Raw genomic sequence first — 17,295 nt, forward strand, 5'->3', positions numbered from 1 at the left:
AGAGGCTTTTGAAGTAAAAGTTTGAGATGAAAGATTTGGGTGAGCTATGGTATTTCTTGGTTATAGAGTGGTGAGATCACCTCATGAAATTTTGTTTGCAGAGACAATATGGCTTGGACATGTTATCCAAGTATGGTATGACAAGTTGAAAGCCTATTTTAGTTCCATTGGAGTAGACCACAAATCTTTCTGTAGATACAGGTAAGCTTTAAAGGAACCCACTACGTATAAGCGCATAGTGGGTAGTTTGATCTACATGAGCATTACTTGGCCAGACTTCAGCTATGATGTTGGACTTGTGAGTCAATTTATGCACATTTCTAGGAAGCCACACTTGAATGTGGCTAATGGATTCTCAGGTACATAATGTCCACGATTCATTATGGACTTTTCTATGAGGGTGGTATAGAGATACAGCTACATGGGTACATAGATACTGATTGGGCTAGTAGTGTTGCAGACAAGAGATCTATCAGTGGTTTTATGTTTTTATTGGGAGTGCTGCTCTATGAGTTGAAGCAGTAAGAACCAGCCAATAGTTGCCTTGTCGAGTACAAAGACATAGTACAGGGGTGTTCCTATGGCAGCTTGTGAGGTAGCTTGGTTTCAAGAGCTACTTGGTGATATGGGTGAGCTCCTAGATAGGGTATTTGTCATTTATTGTGACAACATGAGTAGAATATAGTTACTATGCTAGAACAAAGCACATTGAAGTGCATTATCACTTTGTGAGGAAGAAGGTTCTAGAGCAGGTGATGTAGATCTAATATATGTCAGCACACAGAGGATCATGCGGCTAACATCTTCATGAAGGCATTGAGCACATAGAAGATATCGATCTCAACTAGTGTAAGAGACATTGATGGCGAGACACTTTGGAGTACTAGAAGTATGGCATAGTTATAGCGCTAGCTCATATAGTTATATTCACACTATGGACGGACCATTGTATGTTATTGTGTAAGAGAGTACTTTCCCTTTATGTATGTACTCTTATCTTTTACTTATATGGTTGTAGAGAAGAGAAGAATATAGAAGAAAATTCAGCCATCCATCTATCTCTTATGTATGTACTCTTATCTTTTACTTATATGGTTGTAGAGAAGAGAAGAATATAGAAGAAAATTCAGCCATCCATCTATCTCTTGTATCTTGCACTCTCTTGTGTGTGTGTGTGTGTGTTTGCTTGTAAGGAACCCAAGCTCTTCCTCTCCCCTACATTTCTCTTTAGCACAAATGGAGCCTAGATTCATGGAGAAGATTAAGGAAACATTTTTAACATCAATGATGTCATAAGCATTATAACATGATCCTATATAAGAGGCTTTCTATGAATGAACAATGAACCATTAGATACCATTGGCTTGCCTCCATATTGTGATTAATTATGTCATTAACACCTTAATCATTACCTTACCTCCATATTGTGATTAATTATATCATTAATACCTTAATTATCTTACTCCATAATCATGCTATAATGATGATGCTTATATTCTTTTATCCTCCTTAAGCTCATCCTAATCCTCTTCCTCATGCCAACACATCTAGAGGTCTTTGACTTACATTCTTATCATCCAAGAATCCATGCTTAGACTACTTGCCCAATTTTCATGCTTTAAGTACTTTATGCATTCCCTTCATCTTAAACTTTGACAAATAAGCAAAAACATTTTGGGCCTGCATATTTTTTAGTATTGACATATCCAACGTGTTTATGCCAACTATTAATGTCTACAATCATACGTGTACCATGTGCAAACATTGTAGCCTTGACTTCAGGCATGCTCACATACAATGTAAACATTCTATCAACTATGTTTTCCTTTGCAACATCCATGAGAGTAACTTCACTTGTAGATCTTGTTCAATAATTTGATTAATAGAAACTAGGTTCTTTGTTATGTATGAAGCTCATCAGCAACATCCATGAGGGTAACTTCACTTGCAGATGGCAAAATGATATATGTTGCTGATGTGCTTTATACATAACAAAGAAACTAGTTTCTATTAGTCAAATTATTGAACAAGATCTGCAAATTATTGAGTATTTGCTTGTATTTCTCTGGAGAACTTTATACAATGAGTCTGAAAGATGACTGAGGACTACCCAATGCAAGGACGAAGTAGACCAAACGCAGGCTAAACCATATGCTTTCCAAGCTCCCTTAAATAACTCTTCAATAACCACTATGCAAACCCAAAATTGAGGAGAATCCATTCAGGCTCAATGACTTTGGCTTTGTCTACCATGTCCGGTTCCTCCTCATTTGCAATATCCTCCAAAGCTAGACCAATGTAGGGCTTCAACCAAGAAACTTGAAAAAAATTGTGCATAGTCCAACTATCTGAAAACCTAAGCTTTCATGGAGACATCACTGATCTTTATATGATGATAGAAAAGGGTCCAAAGCTACAGAAGGATAGTTTGGGACAATGTTTTCCTACTTGCTTCATTATCTAGAGATATACCCAATCCCCATTCTTTAAAGTTTACATCATGTCTTGACTTGTGGACTTGTGTGGCATATGCTCCAAATCTAGTGACTATACCATCCAAGATGGCTGGTTACTTTACAAGAACTGGCTATGCATACTAAGGGAAAAGCGACATGCACTTCTTCATGATGCCCATAACTCTCTCGCCGCTTGCTGTATCAACAGTACACTAGAGAAGCTAAAGTAATCATTCGATTGGCATAAGATGAGAAGGGATGTTTATCAACATGTCCAAGAATGCCAAATATGCAAGAAGGTGAAGGTTCCTCATACGAAACAACCAAGGTTTCTTTAACCTTTGCCAATTCTTCCTGAATGCCCTTTTCAAGACATCAGTATGGAATTTATTGGACCTCTTCTTGCTCCATTTGGGTCTAGAAATTGTGAACCAATTCAGCTTCGACAACTTTTGGACCAATTTGCATATGTCAAGTGCATTCCATCCGTAGACAAATAGCCATATAAAAATATATAATCAACTGGCATTTAATGTTCTCAAATCGTATTTCCATGACAGGCAGTCCAAGTGGGAGCATTATCTTCCGAGACCAACAAGACCACTAAAACTTTTTCAGAGATCATTGAGTCCGTCTCAAGAGATCATTGAGTCCGTCAAGGAAAGCACATGCACATTCGACGCTTTTGTCATTCGTCTGTCAATGTCACTATGTGCACCTCTGTCATATCTTACTACTACTGTCACCACCACATTGACACTATTGTCCAGTGTGTGTTTTCCACTACTTTTCCAGTTGGTTGCCCTGTCTCTACGACTATCTAATGGCCGTTGCCTCCACAGGAAGTTGTCACCTTCAGCACTCGCTAGCAGTCTCACCACTCCTAATCACCAATGCATCCACGTCACATCATAGCTAATCACTAGCACATCCACATCACTGTTGAAATATACAAGTGAATAGGGTGTGTGCGGGAACAAGCCCTTGGCTAGAGGCTGTAAAAGAGAATCTGTAAATGTGAGAGAACTTGTGAAAAGGTGAGAAGAATCTACTGGGAGAGAATAAAGGGTAGCATGAGGAGATTTAGGAGGTGTGGAGATATTCTGGGAGAGGTGGAGAGAATCAAGCAAAAGAGGTGGAATGAATCAGGGAGAGATTAGTGGGATTAGATGCTTGGATGTAAACCCTATAAATGGAGGCATTGGCCTCATGAGAATTTGTTGGTTTTTTATTATCCATGCCTACATTGAGCTATCAGTTAATTGCTCACTAATCACATCTTAATTATTATCTAATCTCTTTGTTAGTGATGTTGATTCTAGCATTTGATCCACCATAGCTCATCACATTGCCGTAATTTTCACATGGTATTAGAGCCTAGCCTAGAATCCATTAATTTGTGAGCCCATTATCTTGCTAATCACTTGGCTAAGTAGGATTAGTAGATAATTAGTATTTTTACCTCTTTTCAACTAGCCACTGTACCCCTAGCCAGTGGAGGGGCTTGATCTCCATCCAGGAGCAAAATTAGCTCAAGCCCTTGTAGCCATACATAGCTATCTCACTTGTGCTCCAACCAAGTGAATTAGCACAGCAAACCGCTAAGAGAAGCTCACATTTTTTGCTAATCTGCAAGCGCCATTTTTATCTGAGGAAAAATGATATCTCTTCTTCTCCAATTGCAATGGGTCTAATTCCTCTTGGCCCTAGGGGTTTTCAAGGGTGTTCTACAAGCTGGTGAAGTCAGAATTTGATTTGATCAAGTCTACAGTGAGATCCAAGCTCTTCATCAGTGACTTTGGTAAAATAGAGATTAAGCATTCACTATTTGGTCAAATCTTATGTTTCTTGGCTTAATCCTCTACTAGACTGATTGCTATTGATGGCCTTGAAAGGATTTGAGCTCATTTGAACTCTAAGGCCTCAGATCTGGGCTCCCCGTATACTCTATTTTTACACACAAAATAGAGGATTAATTTTTTAATCAATGATTAATCAGTGCTAATCACTATTTTTTGATGTAATTGAGGGTTCAAATTAACCATTAGGTATCTAATATAGATCCCTATAACTTCAAATTGCAATTCGGAGATGGTTTGATACTCCAACCATTCCGTACAAATTGGTTACCCTTGATTTAATGTAATTTCTGGTGATTTTATGCTGATAAATCTGTTGTAATCATCTCCTAAACACCAGATTGAGTTGTAAAAGGGTAGACACTGTCCTTGAATCTTGAAATTGGATCAAGAGATAAGACCTAGCCAAATTTAATGGAGAGCAGTTCTACACATGGCAGACAAAAACCATGTATCTGCTCATGAGGAAAAATCTCTGGGGGCTAGTTGAGGGAAGAGATGAATGCCCAGAGGTGAGAGGGAAAAATGAGTGGAAGATCAGGAATTAAAAAGCATTTGGACTTATCGCACTCAGTTTAAATGATGAAATCATTCATCACATCACAGGGATACAATGGGCAAAAGATGCATGGGATGAAAATACATTATTTGGCACACAAGCTAAAAATTCAAAGATAAATCTGTTAATGCAATTCTACAAATTGGATACAAAGGAAAGTGAACCTTTAATCACACACTTAAATAGATATAGAAGCATTAAGCAACAACTAGCAGCTATTGGCAAAAAGGTAGAAGATGATGAGGCACTAGCAGTGCTTCTGAGAAGAGTGTGGACAAAGGTGAATATGAAAACATTGTAGCAACACTAAAGAATGTACCTGAATTGAAGCTACACGAGATAGAAGAAGCTCTACTAAAGCAAGAGAGCAGAGGCAAAGAGAAGAAATGGCTCGACTCAACAGCAAGAGACGAAAAAGCATTCTTCACCCGAGGAGGATTCTCGAGGACGAGGAAGAGGCAGAGTAGGAGGAAGGGCCTTCACTTGCCACAACTGTGGAAAGCCAGCTACAGCAAACCCAATGGAGAAGGAATAGGGACTTGAGGCACTGGTCGCGGACTATCAAGTAAGAGGGAAACTTGGTATAGGGTCCAGGTGTGCTAGGAGTATTCACTTGAGCGGAGGGGTTGACATATACAAGTGAATCGGATGTGTGTGGGAACAAGCCCTTGGCTAGAGGCTGTAAAAGAGAATCTGTAAATGTGAGAGAACTTGTGAAAAGGTGAGAAGAATCTACTGGGAGAGAATAAAGGGTAGCATGAGGAGATTTAGAAGGTGTGGAGATATTCTGGGAGAGATGGAGAGAATCAAGCAAAAGAAGTGGAGTGAATCAGGGAGAGATTAGTGGGAGTAGATGCTTGGATGTAAACCCTATGAATTGAGGCATTGGCCTAATGAGAATTTGCTGGTTTTTGATTATCCATGCCTACATTAAGCTATCAATTAATTGCTCACTAATCACATCTTAATTATCATTTAATCTCTTTGTTAATGATGTTGATTCTAGCATTTGATCCACCATAGCTCATCACATTGCTGTAATTTTAACAATCACAACACCAAAGTCAAGAGATAAGGTTTTACAAAGAGGTTTAAATGACTCTCTTAAGGTTTGTTCATATGGGGAATGCATTTTTGGACCTTTGTAATATGTTTTCAACTTTCACATTGGCTTCTTCATTAACCATGTGGGCACACTTTACCAACCGGTGCTTCGTCAAGATTTTCTTCTCGTGTGCATCGTACACTTTACCAACCGGTGCTTCATCAAGATTTTCTTCTCAAGTGTGCATCGTACACTTGATTGTGGGAAGGCTTTTCCAACCGGTGCTTCGTTAACCATATGGGCAAGCTTTACCAACCAGTGCTTCACCAAGATTTTCTTCTCAACAAGTGTGCATTGTACACTTGATTTATCAATTGATGGAGCTATGAAAACGCTGTCAAAAGAGACCATCCTTAATTGACATGCTAGTGTTGGGTCTCTAAGCTTGTTGAGGCCAAGCTCACCAATGTCTAAGCCAAGCTTACCAGCCTTTAAGCCAAGTTACATGAGTCTATGAGCTTGCAACTATAACATGCCAAGTTCGAACCAAAGTTGGAGCATGTGTATTCTTGCCTAGTGAAATTTCCTCATCACACTTCCACCTTCACTCTAAAGGGGGGTTTGTTGGGTATTTTAGAGTCTCGTGTAAGCATGTTCACCTCATGTTTACACATATCTCACCATATGTGTGTGGAGCCGTGTTTGTATGTCCATCTTGTCCAATGTGAACACTTATGTGTGTGTAAGTGTGTGTGAACCCACTCTCAGGGTGGTTCACATAATACTATAAAGATATTATACTTTGATTGAAGAAAATAAATGGTCACATCTTTAATCAAGCTCTTTGTTGAGTCGTGTAACTTACTCTCTCTCTCTGATTGAAGAAATAAAAAGATGAACACACTTTCCTATGAGCTCCATGAAAACCCGAGACATCATCATATTAAACGTCACCAATGCATTAGTAAGGCCAAATGACATCACCACAAACTTGTAGTGGCCACATTCACTCCTAAAGGTTGTTTTGCTATGTCAACCATAAAGGTTTAAACCTGATGATAGCCACTCTTGAGATCTATCTTCGAAAAGAACTTTGAACCATTAAGTTGCTCAAGCATATACTCAATCCTGGGCATTCGGAACCCATTTTTCACTGTGAGATTATTAAGTGCCTTCTTGTAGTCCACACATAATCGTACGGAATTATCTTTCTTTTGCACAAACAAGATAGATGCAACAAAGGGCAAGAATGAGGGTCAGTTAAATCCAACTCGGAGTAACTAGAAAAGATGCTACTCCAGTTTGCCCTCTAATGCCTTAGAAAGATGATAGGGGAACTGACTGGGCAGTTCTGTCCCGAGGACTAACTCAATGCGACGACCTTAGGGCAAGTAGGCAACGAGAGATCATCCTTTAGCATAATGTCTTGAAATTGTGCTAGGAGACCACAAAGGGGCTGCTAGTTGAACAGCAAAATGCTGGCTACAAACATAAATCAAAGCGCACTCAACTCCTTTTCTGATAGCTCTTTGGGCTTGGATGTGTGGGATGAGTGGAATACATGGAATGCTCCTATCCTCTTGCAAGTCAAGACAAGCTCAGGAACACCATCAACAATAGTGAACGTGTCCTGTCTCTAATCAAGAATGGGTGTATAATCCCTACACCACTGAATGTTGAGAATCATATATCACCCTAGAAGAGGTGAGACAATGAAGTCTCGTTGAAATGTGGCCTTTTCAACCATGAATTCAAAGTGTTGAGACTTATGAGATTTGTAAGTGCGAAGACAAGTGTGAACCCGTTTATGTCTAGATGATGGAGTACAAGTGTACATCTCATTTTTTTAGTCAACTGAGGAGAAATGGCATCCTCAGAGTTGCCCATATCAAAGAGGAGAATGAATTGTTGTCCCCTCATTGTGTCATAAGCAAGAATGAGAGCTTTCTTTTGCCCCTCAACCTCACCCTCCTACTTATCGCCAAATACCACAGTGGGTACTTCGTTTAAGGCGAGTAAGAGTTGGACGGCGTTAGTGGTTGATGTGGGAGATGTAGATGCAATTGTGAGTATGAAAGATGACTGAGGACTACCCAACGCAAGGACGAAGTAGACTAACGCAAGCTGAACCATATGCGATCCACGCTCCCTTGAATAACTCTTAAATGACCAGCAAACCTAGAACTAAGGGATGCACATATACTGGTTCAATGCTGAAGAGATTCTTCATGGAGGCCTTAGGACTGTAGCACAGTAAAGTTGATTATATGTGCAAGGGCCGAAGGCTCTAGGCACACATCACTCCTCTTTGACTGCTTGTAGACTAATTTGTGATGGATGATTTATGTTGTGAACTCAACGCTTGCTTATGTATGGATTTTGACTGCACGTAGACTAATTTGTGATGGATGATTTATGTTGTGAACTCAACGCTTGCTTATGTATGGATTTTGACTGCTGGTTGATATGCACATCTGCTATCAGCTTGTTTTGCTGGACAAATAAAATGCTTATTTAATAGCATTAATTGATGTGCATGATGTTAATACCTTGTCCTTTATGCTAGTCGATTGCATGTTCGCAAGCCCTTATGTTGGCCGACTATTATACAGGCTACTGATTGGGTGTTCTTGCTCTCCATGAGGCCTAGAAGATGGCCAACATTGACTAAATAAGCTAGCTAAGTTAGCTATGCTTGCTGACATGGCTAGGAGAGGTGGCTTAGGATCCTTAGACCCATACTCAAGGGAGCCCCCATGATGGGGTGCCTTATGAGCTGGCCCATGTGACTGTCCCTATAATGCTTGCTAATGCAATGCCTAGTGCTAGGATTGCCCTCTACGTGTACCTATTTGATGAATTCTCCAAGTAGATAAAAGGACAAACACATGCAAACGCTCTATGGCTTTGGAGACTAGCCCGTGCCTCATATGTCCTGGATTGAGGCTCACAACACGGCTATGGCATACGACAAAATATTCCTAAAAAGGTATTCCTATTGTAGAAATGTTGCACTAATGTAGAGCCAATGTGTCATAGAGCACTCCAGTACAGCCTGCACATGTAGCATCTATTAGCTTAGCGCACAGTATACATTGCGCTCTTTATTCATCGAAGAGGGCTCCACAAGATATGATAGTGCCCTCTCCTGCTGTGGTGTTGTCCTCCAGCTACCTACAGAGATTTGCTTGGGAATCAAAGAAAAAGAGATGAAATTACCCCTACCTATGTAGCGCTTCCTTTGCTTGCCTCTTGACCTCTTCACACACGAACTAGCACTCTAATACCATGAGAACAATGCTTGAGCTCCTTGTAAGGTTTCTTCTTCACACACACACGAGTAGACAAGCACACAAGAGAGATGAATGACATAAATTTTTTTTATTGTCTTACTTCTTTACAACCATAAAATAAAGATAAGAGTACATACTAAAAGGGAAACTACTCTCCTACTAGAACATTCAAAGTTAGTCAATAGTATGTACCCGACTATATGAGTCGGTGCTATAACTATGCCATAACTCTAGTAAACCACAGTAGCTATCACGCAGCTTGTAAACCACGACAACATAATATCAATCATAATCTCAACAACCACACAAATGGCATAGGTATGAAGCTATCATCCTGGCATGTCATCCATATCCATACTAGTTGAATCCGATATCTCAACAAGGTCCATAGTGTGAACCCGACTACATGAAATAACCCTAGTGTGGAGCTATCATCATGGTGTACTATCCATATCCGCACTAGTTAGCTCGATATCTCAACAAGGTCCATAGTGTAAACCCGACAATATTAGCCGGTGCTATATAACCATGCCATAACTCTAGCTCTTTAATGTCTAAGAAGAAGTAAACAACTCCTGTGGGAGATTCTTCCTACTTCTTGAAAGATTTAGGTCCAACTCGTTGAGATGAAATCGAGGGCACTTCAAAAGTTTAAAGACTGATTTGCTACCATTAAAGAAAAAATAATTATGAAGGTAAAAAAAGCCAAGGATAGATCAAGGAGGTCAGTTCACATATCAAAGGCATTTGATGCTTTCTGCAAGAAGTATGGGATTCAACAATAGCTTACTATGGCTCATACTCTGCTATAAAATGGAGTTGTCAAGTACAAGAATTGGACGATTGCTTGGAGATTGCTTGGAATATGCTCAAAGACAAAGGTCTTCAAGATTCATTTTTGGGGCTAAATCAATAGCTAGCATCTTCAGTACAAGTACAACAAAGGCGGTGGTGGACGGCGAGACTCCACAAGAAGCCTTCTCATGTAAGAAGCCTTATATTGTCCATTTCAAAGTCTTTGGCTACGATTACCACATGCATGTACCTATAACACACACAAAAAAGTTAAGGAGATTTTTACGTTATGATACGGACTTTGGTCCCAAGGCCAAGAAGGTGCTACAAGTGAGCAATAATGTCCAACTTCATCACGAGGAGTCTCGATTGGTGATCCAAGGAGCCAAAAAATGGATATTTTTGGATTATGACATGACTCTATGGTCCTAAGCCCAAGAAGTTGCAAGTGAGCAAAGAGGAATAATTTTGACAGGTGAAGGAAAAGCCTTCCTCATCTTCACCTAATAACAGTGGAAAATTAAATTCAAGAAATTACGCCACCACTAGCCACAAGGCTAGCTGCCCTTTGGATGTGTCGTGAGCAACATGCACTCCCACACGATGTGGGATTAGATGAGGAGGAAGAGCAAGCTTGCACTACCATCAGAGGATAAGCCATTCCCTAAGTGGTACTTGCAACTTCTGAATGAAGCAGCACCGCCAGCCATTGATGAGGCAACATCTAATGTTCAAGATTAAAGGTGCAGAGAAGGGCTGTAAAAAAATTAGTCAATTATGCCTGCTTATAGTACATGAGCCCACTTTTTTTCATGAGGCATAGGCGGAGACGCATTCATGTTACTTATGTCATCATGAATAAACTCTTCATACCATGTTTGTCACATTCTCTGAAGTTAATGGCCAGGACCCAAGAACTTTCTTTCTAGTTTGATCAAAACACAAGTACAAAAACAATGTGAGCTTGCTCCATCTCCAAACTCGGTCTCACATCTTAGGACTTTCTAAGACCTAGCCACCACTCCAGGATTCTTGGAATTACATCCTTAAAGGTTGGCTGGTAAACCAGCCCCGTGACCTTCTGAGTTCCCTAAGATATGATGAGCAACTTGCAAGCATGTACACTTCAGGGTTCAGAACACTCGTAGTCATCTAACTACAGCGCTTTTGAAAACCTAAAGATATTATGTATGTTCATCAAACAATTGATTGGTTGTGCTCGTGAAAAGTCCAATTCTCTATTGATTAGGAGAATCAAATCCGAACACCACTGGCCATTGGAATACATTTGCTCAATACTTTTAGAGCTCAGCGGTTGCAGACTTAGACATTTCTGAATTTGAATTTCCAGACCACCACCTTCGAAACCGATCCGAAGCTTGTTTAATGTGTTTCCGAGTGCTCTGAAGAACTTGCTGTGTTCCAATTCTCATGGAACCCAAGAGGGATTGGCCATGGTTTACAAACTTATTTGTTGCAAAGCACTTTGATTTCCCCTGAAATAGAAAAAAAGATAATCAACTTTCCAGGTAAAAAATATATGTATGCTGCAAAAAAAAAAAAGGGAAGGCCACCCATTAGATAGATTACATGACATCCCATTACTAGTATTACATGATTATTGGAGCTCTCACATTTTTCAAACTTCATTTATCTACTACCTTGTAGCTACTATACACTCATTGCTAAGAAACAGCACTAGCTATTCACACAAATACTCTGTATCGAGTGGGAAATATTTGCACAGTATCTAGCGTAGTCATTCATATAAAGGCAAAGTAACAAGTGGAACCATCTTTGGAGGCCACCATGACACTGAAGCTTGTGCATACAATCGAAAACTGGGAGCTTATGCTGGTTTGCAAGCTGACATGCCAAGCCGTAATGTCGAGATATGTGGCGATGAGAGATGGGTGCAATCTAGTTTTATATGTACCAGAAAATTAGATGCGTTGTTTAAAGGTTAGACTCTAGAGGTGTGTGAATCCACATGGATGATCATAGATTCATATGGTGTGCCACATGGGTGGTTGAGATATCAACAAGAAGATGAGGCTGCTATACCTATAAATTGATGTACTTGCAAGCTTACTTTGGTATAGGTTAGCGAATCAATGCACTATCATCTTGTTGACTAGATGTGGTTTACTTTATCTCCCTTCTTTGTCAAGCAGGCTGCCTAATTCCTTTAACCAAAAATAACTCTTTTGAGACGGCATCAGTGACTCTTCCCACCAAGTAAAGGCTATTGAAGCAGTGTCATCTCAACTCCTGCTTTCCAAATTGTGTTAGAACCTTCATCGTGGACAGCGGGTCTATAAACCCTTCCCTCTCTGAGCTGCCCTAGACCTTTGTCCAAACAGCAGCGTATCAGCTATAAACACCAGAGACAAACACTTCTCTAAGGTCTTGATTTTCTTCAAGTCTGCGTTTAACTGAAAGCACCATTAGTATCACGTGGATCCCGCGATTGGATGCCACATGGACATATCTGTAGAGCAGCTGCAAGACTTAGAGTGGTAATTGGCCCTTGTGAGCCCTTGTCCGAGACGAGTCAGCCAGGGATCCACTGTAGAGCATCATGGTCAGGTATACAAGTCCCGTACAAGGTCATGGTCAGGTGTGCATGTCCCGCATGTATCTGTAACCCTCTCGAATGATGTAGAGGTGTACAGGGCATTTATTATGCACGGGCACCAATCTAGGTTCAGGAGACATGGGCTTCCAAGGGCCAGCCAAGGGTTTAATGCCAAGTCGGCCAGCCCTAGGGCCATGCATACTAATACTCAGCAAGCATAGAGGCTGAAGCACACACTTGTGTGAAAGCGCCTGTATTGTCTGCTTGTCCAGCCGATCGTGGGTAATTACATACACACCGACCAGCATTTAATGAGAGTTTTGGCATTTATTTGTCCAAGAGACCTGGCTAACAGCAGTGGAAGTGGCCGACCGGAATGTATATATACAGCCCTTCAGTCCAGTCCATAAATCATCTCATATTTCTGCAAGTGCCAAGGGCTCGAAGGACTAGACAGCGAAGTACGAACCAAGGGCAAAAGGTGAAGACCAAGGGTCATCTTCAGGCTGAGAGTTACCTCATCCAAGTGAAGGTCCCTAAGGTCAGTTCAATCCTGGCTATATACAGCCAAACGTCAGTCATTCTACTAATTCAATAAAGCAAATACACCATATGCGGTGGGGGCCCTTCAGAGGGTATTTGGGACCCAAAACTATCTATTATCTCTCTTCTCAGCCCGTAGTGCTGAATTAGTCATCTTATTGCATGCATAGAAGCCTTGCTGTATTGATCCACAACCCTAAGCTTGATTAAGAACATTGATGCTGATTAGCACAAGATTAAGATAGAGGAGAGAGACGAAGAGAGAGATTGGTGTTAGGGTTTTCGTACCATAAAGGTTGCTTTAATGCTTGTACATGGGTTAGGCCTTTGGTCAGCCCCATAGGGGTGACCCTAGCCCTTCTACATGGCTTATACTGACTTCTAGATGAGTGAACTGATTTATGAACTTGATGCTTATGACTGAAAATGACTTATGCTTATATATTTGTGTGGAACACCAGTCGGCCAGCTGTTAGCCTGTTGTGTGAACATGAATTATGCTTAAATCCTTTACTAACTGCTGCGTTTACTATCTGTATTGCCCACACCTGCTGCCCCTTGCTGTAACCCCTGGCCGCTTGCTGCACAAGACCTACTGCCAGCCAACAGATGATTGCTGCCAGCTTGACAGGCCTCCATGCAGTCCCATGATGATTCTAATAATGATGTGATGCTGCTGATAATGACGATGATGATGATGATGATGATGAAGTTACTGCTGCTGCTACCGCTACTGCTGCTGCTTCTGCTGCTGCTGCTGCTACACTGATTCACTGGTGATTAGTCAAGGATTAAGACTGTTCATGCACAGGATTAGCCATGGCACAGGCATGCACGTGACATTCTCTTCTGCTAAACTTGTATTGGGATCATCTTTGGCATTTCAGTTCTTGTTCCGTTCCTTTATTTTTAGTACCCATGATGTATTTCATGGACATGATGTAATCTTTTGGTCTCATAGGTCATTTTGACCTTTTGTAGACATTAATATAACACTCTCTCTCTCTCTCTCTCTCACACACACACACACACAATTTGTGAAGGCACATCACTTCCTGTTCCTCCATCTGCAAATCGACACACTAACAGGTGCTTCCCTTGCTGCCGTACACTTGCCAACTTGATGTACCCGAATGCTGTACTGTACCTGCAGTACCTAACTGATGTACTGTATGTGATGTACCGACTGCACCTACTGTACTGTAGCTGCTATACTTGCACCTGCAGTACCCGACTACTGTAATGTACTTGCCGTACCAACTGCACCTACTGTACTGTACCTGCTGTACAGCCCCCATGTACCTGCAGTACCCGACTCCTGTACTGTACTTGTTGTACCCGACTGCTGTACTATACTTGATGTACCTGACCGATGTACCGTATCTGCTGTACTTGCTGAAAACCCTACTGTACCTGCTGTACTTACAGTAGTACTTGCTGCACCAGCTGTTTTGCTAGCCATACCATCTGTACCTCTTGTACCTATACATCTTGTACCTGCTGTACATCTATTGTACCGAATGTATTTGCTGTGAACTGGCTCCGAGTGTAACTGTTTGAGTAACTGCTATTGGAAACTGCATACTAGTACCTATTCATGTACTTGTACCTATTTGTGTGCATGTACCTGTTTGTGTACTTGCACCAGGGAGTGCGTGACCTTGGAACGACAGTTTTACGTTCACTCCCCTCTAGGTGTATGAGACTGGTGGCCAAGATATTTTGGCTCTTTTGTCAAATTCGGCTTTGACAATCTACTCCAACACACTCTTGTTTAGGTAACTTAAGCGGCCGAGCAGGGAGAGCGCTTATTCCATGTCACAATTTGCTTCCCTGGACTCCGCCGCGAGTACCTTCCGCTCCTTTCTAGGATAGGAGCATTGGTGGGCTCGGTGCTTGAGACTGGCCCCACAGCAGCTTCAGTGGTGGCTAGAGCAGCTGGCCTGCCTTCGGTCAGAATTTTGGTTCCTGACATCTCCTCCCTTCCGAAGGTCATTCAGCTACCTAGTATAGGGGGGGGGGGGGGGGGGTGGATCGATCAGAGAGTGGAGTTTTCGGGGCTCCCGAACCAGTGTTTTATATGCAGGCAGGTTGGCCACCTGACCAAGGCCTACACTTGCAGGAGACCCCGACCTTCACCGCAGCAGCAGGCCCCCAATGGCCCGCCCACAGACGCGGCTCGGCAGGCAGCCTCCGAGACACCTGCTCAGCCCACAGAGACCTCGGATTGGCAGCCTGGACAGGGGCGCCGTAGAGGGAGACAGTCACAGCAGCATGCCTAGAGACCGATGCAACAGCAGTCACAGTCTCAGCATCACTGGGTTCCAATGAGGAACAGCTTTGCTCCCCTCCAGGAGGAGACCCCAGCGCAAACTGAGGATCGGGAGATGCCAGCACCCCCTCCTTCGCCCCCACCCCCCCTCTCCCATCCCCCCCTCCCGCCTCGCTTCCACCTTCGCCTCCTCCCGTTCCCGCTTCCGTTTTGTCAGCAGCTCCTTCCCCACCCCCTTCTCCCCCCCCTCCTCCCCCTCCGCTCACCTCAGCTGCCCGGGAGGCCCTAGCAGTACCCTGGCGCTCACCTGCAGTCCGGCGGGCACTGAGCACCGACCTTGCTCGAGCACCGCAGAGGAGACCTACCATGCCGATTCAGGCTTCACAGATATCCTCGATCCGCAGTCGGCTGAGTAGTCTCGACACTAGACAACGTTCGGAGGCTTTTGACTACTCCTTCACACGGCTTTTTGGAGCGGAGGGCCCCCATGAGCCAGCACCCATCAGAGTTCATGTGGTGATACCTCCGGCCCGAGGGGAGGAGGCACTTGATTCAGCGGTGGCCTTCTCCTTCCCTCTCTGTGGCACCAGCGGCCGGGCGTGGACTCTGGATCTCGCTCTTAGCATTTTGAAGACTCAGGCAGTTGAGTTTTCTCACCATGTGAGCGATCTGGAGATGACAGACGTGATAGGCCGACTCTGGGAGTTGGCTCATTTCTTTGATACCGGGAGTGCGGATGCCTCCGGGATTCGACATTTGGTGATTCGCATAGTGGCAGACCTAGCACGCAACCCTGGTTATGTATGCATACACAAGGTTGCTCTCTCTAAGAGGGAGGCAGTCGCCATGGGACACAGCCACTGGCGCCTGATCCAAGATTCTTGCAGCACACCGGGTGGGCAGATTCGTAGCCGCTCGGATGGGGAGTATTCTCCATCCAAGCCGCTTGCGAAGGCCCGCCGTATGGCTGAGACAGCCTCCACCTCAGCAGGTCATCCATGAGGATCATCTCATGGAATGTACAGGGCCTTGGCGGCGCACACTATGTACGTTATCGTGGTTGCTTGAGGCAGGAGCTTCAGAGATGCCTGGTTGGGGGCAGTATTGATATTCTGATGATGCAGGAGCACCATTTGAGTGAGAGCAGGATTCAGAGATATGGTTCGGTGATGCCTGGTAGATGGGACACATTTTGGTCTGCAGGGTTTGGCCCCTTGGGTGGGCAGGGAGGAGTATGTATGGTCATTGCAGATGTATGGCGGCAGGCCATTGTGGATCGCGGGGTCATTGTGCCTGGTAGAGCACAGTATGTTATTTTGAGGATGCACGATGAGCTCTTTGGCGTGCTCAATATCTATGCGCCCAACCATGCTAGTGCCAGAGCAGAGTTCTGGACCCTTGTTACAGATGCATTGCCCGAGGCCGCACATTGATGTGTCGGGGGAGACTTCAACATGCTTGAGGACCCGGCCGATAGGATGGGAGGTAGTCATGTTACAGTGCACAGCACGGAGCTTGCAGCTTGGGAGCGATTTTGCATGACACTGCGGATCACTGATGCATGGCAGCATGAGGCTTTCTCCCGCTCTCAGGACAGTCTTAGTTTTTCTCGGTCGGATCGCCGGCAGGGAGGGACTAATCTATCACGGATTCATCGCTTCTATGTGGGCGACAGGTTTGGGGAGCGTGGGGGCTCCGTTGGCATTCTCGCTGGCACCTCTTTTTCAGATCATGCGCCAGTTATTTTGACACTTGAGGAGAGGACACGGGAGACCAGCTTGCAGTTGAGGATCCCAGAGAGGATACTTACAGATCCCAGTCTTTCTGAGGACATTGAGAGGATATGGCATGATAACCAGAGCTCTGACCAGTGTGCAGCAGGCCAGTGTGCCCAG

At 43.3% G+C, this 17,295-nt stretch overlaps 1 protein-coding gene across 2 annotated transcripts in view; it reads right to left on the reverse strand.

Annotated features, from left to right (window-relative positions):
• Window positions 1-10,893: 10,893 nt before the first annotated feature.
• Window positions 10,894-17,295, reverse strand: part of LOC147626719 (uncharacterized) — a 33,736-nt gene continuing 27,334 nt past the window's right edge. For both annotated transcript variants that reach the window (XM_086816733.1, XM_086816732.1), the window contains one exon: window positions 10,894-11,503. In XM_086816733.1, coding sequence (XP_086672859.1) covers window positions 11,309-11,503 — 195 coding nt within the window. In that variant the 3' untranslated portion in view covers window positions 10,894-11,308. The remainder of the gene's footprint in view (window positions 11,504-17,295) is intronic.

This window comes from Cibotium barometz, chromosome 22 (assembly GCF_041138505.1).
Source record: "Cibotium barometz isolate CiBa-2024 chromosome 22, ASM4113850v1, whole genome shotgun sequence".
In the NCBI taxonomy this organism is placed as follows: domain Eukaryota; kingdom Viridiplantae; phylum Streptophyta; class Polypodiopsida; order Cyatheales; family Cibotiaceae; genus Cibotium; species Cibotium barometz.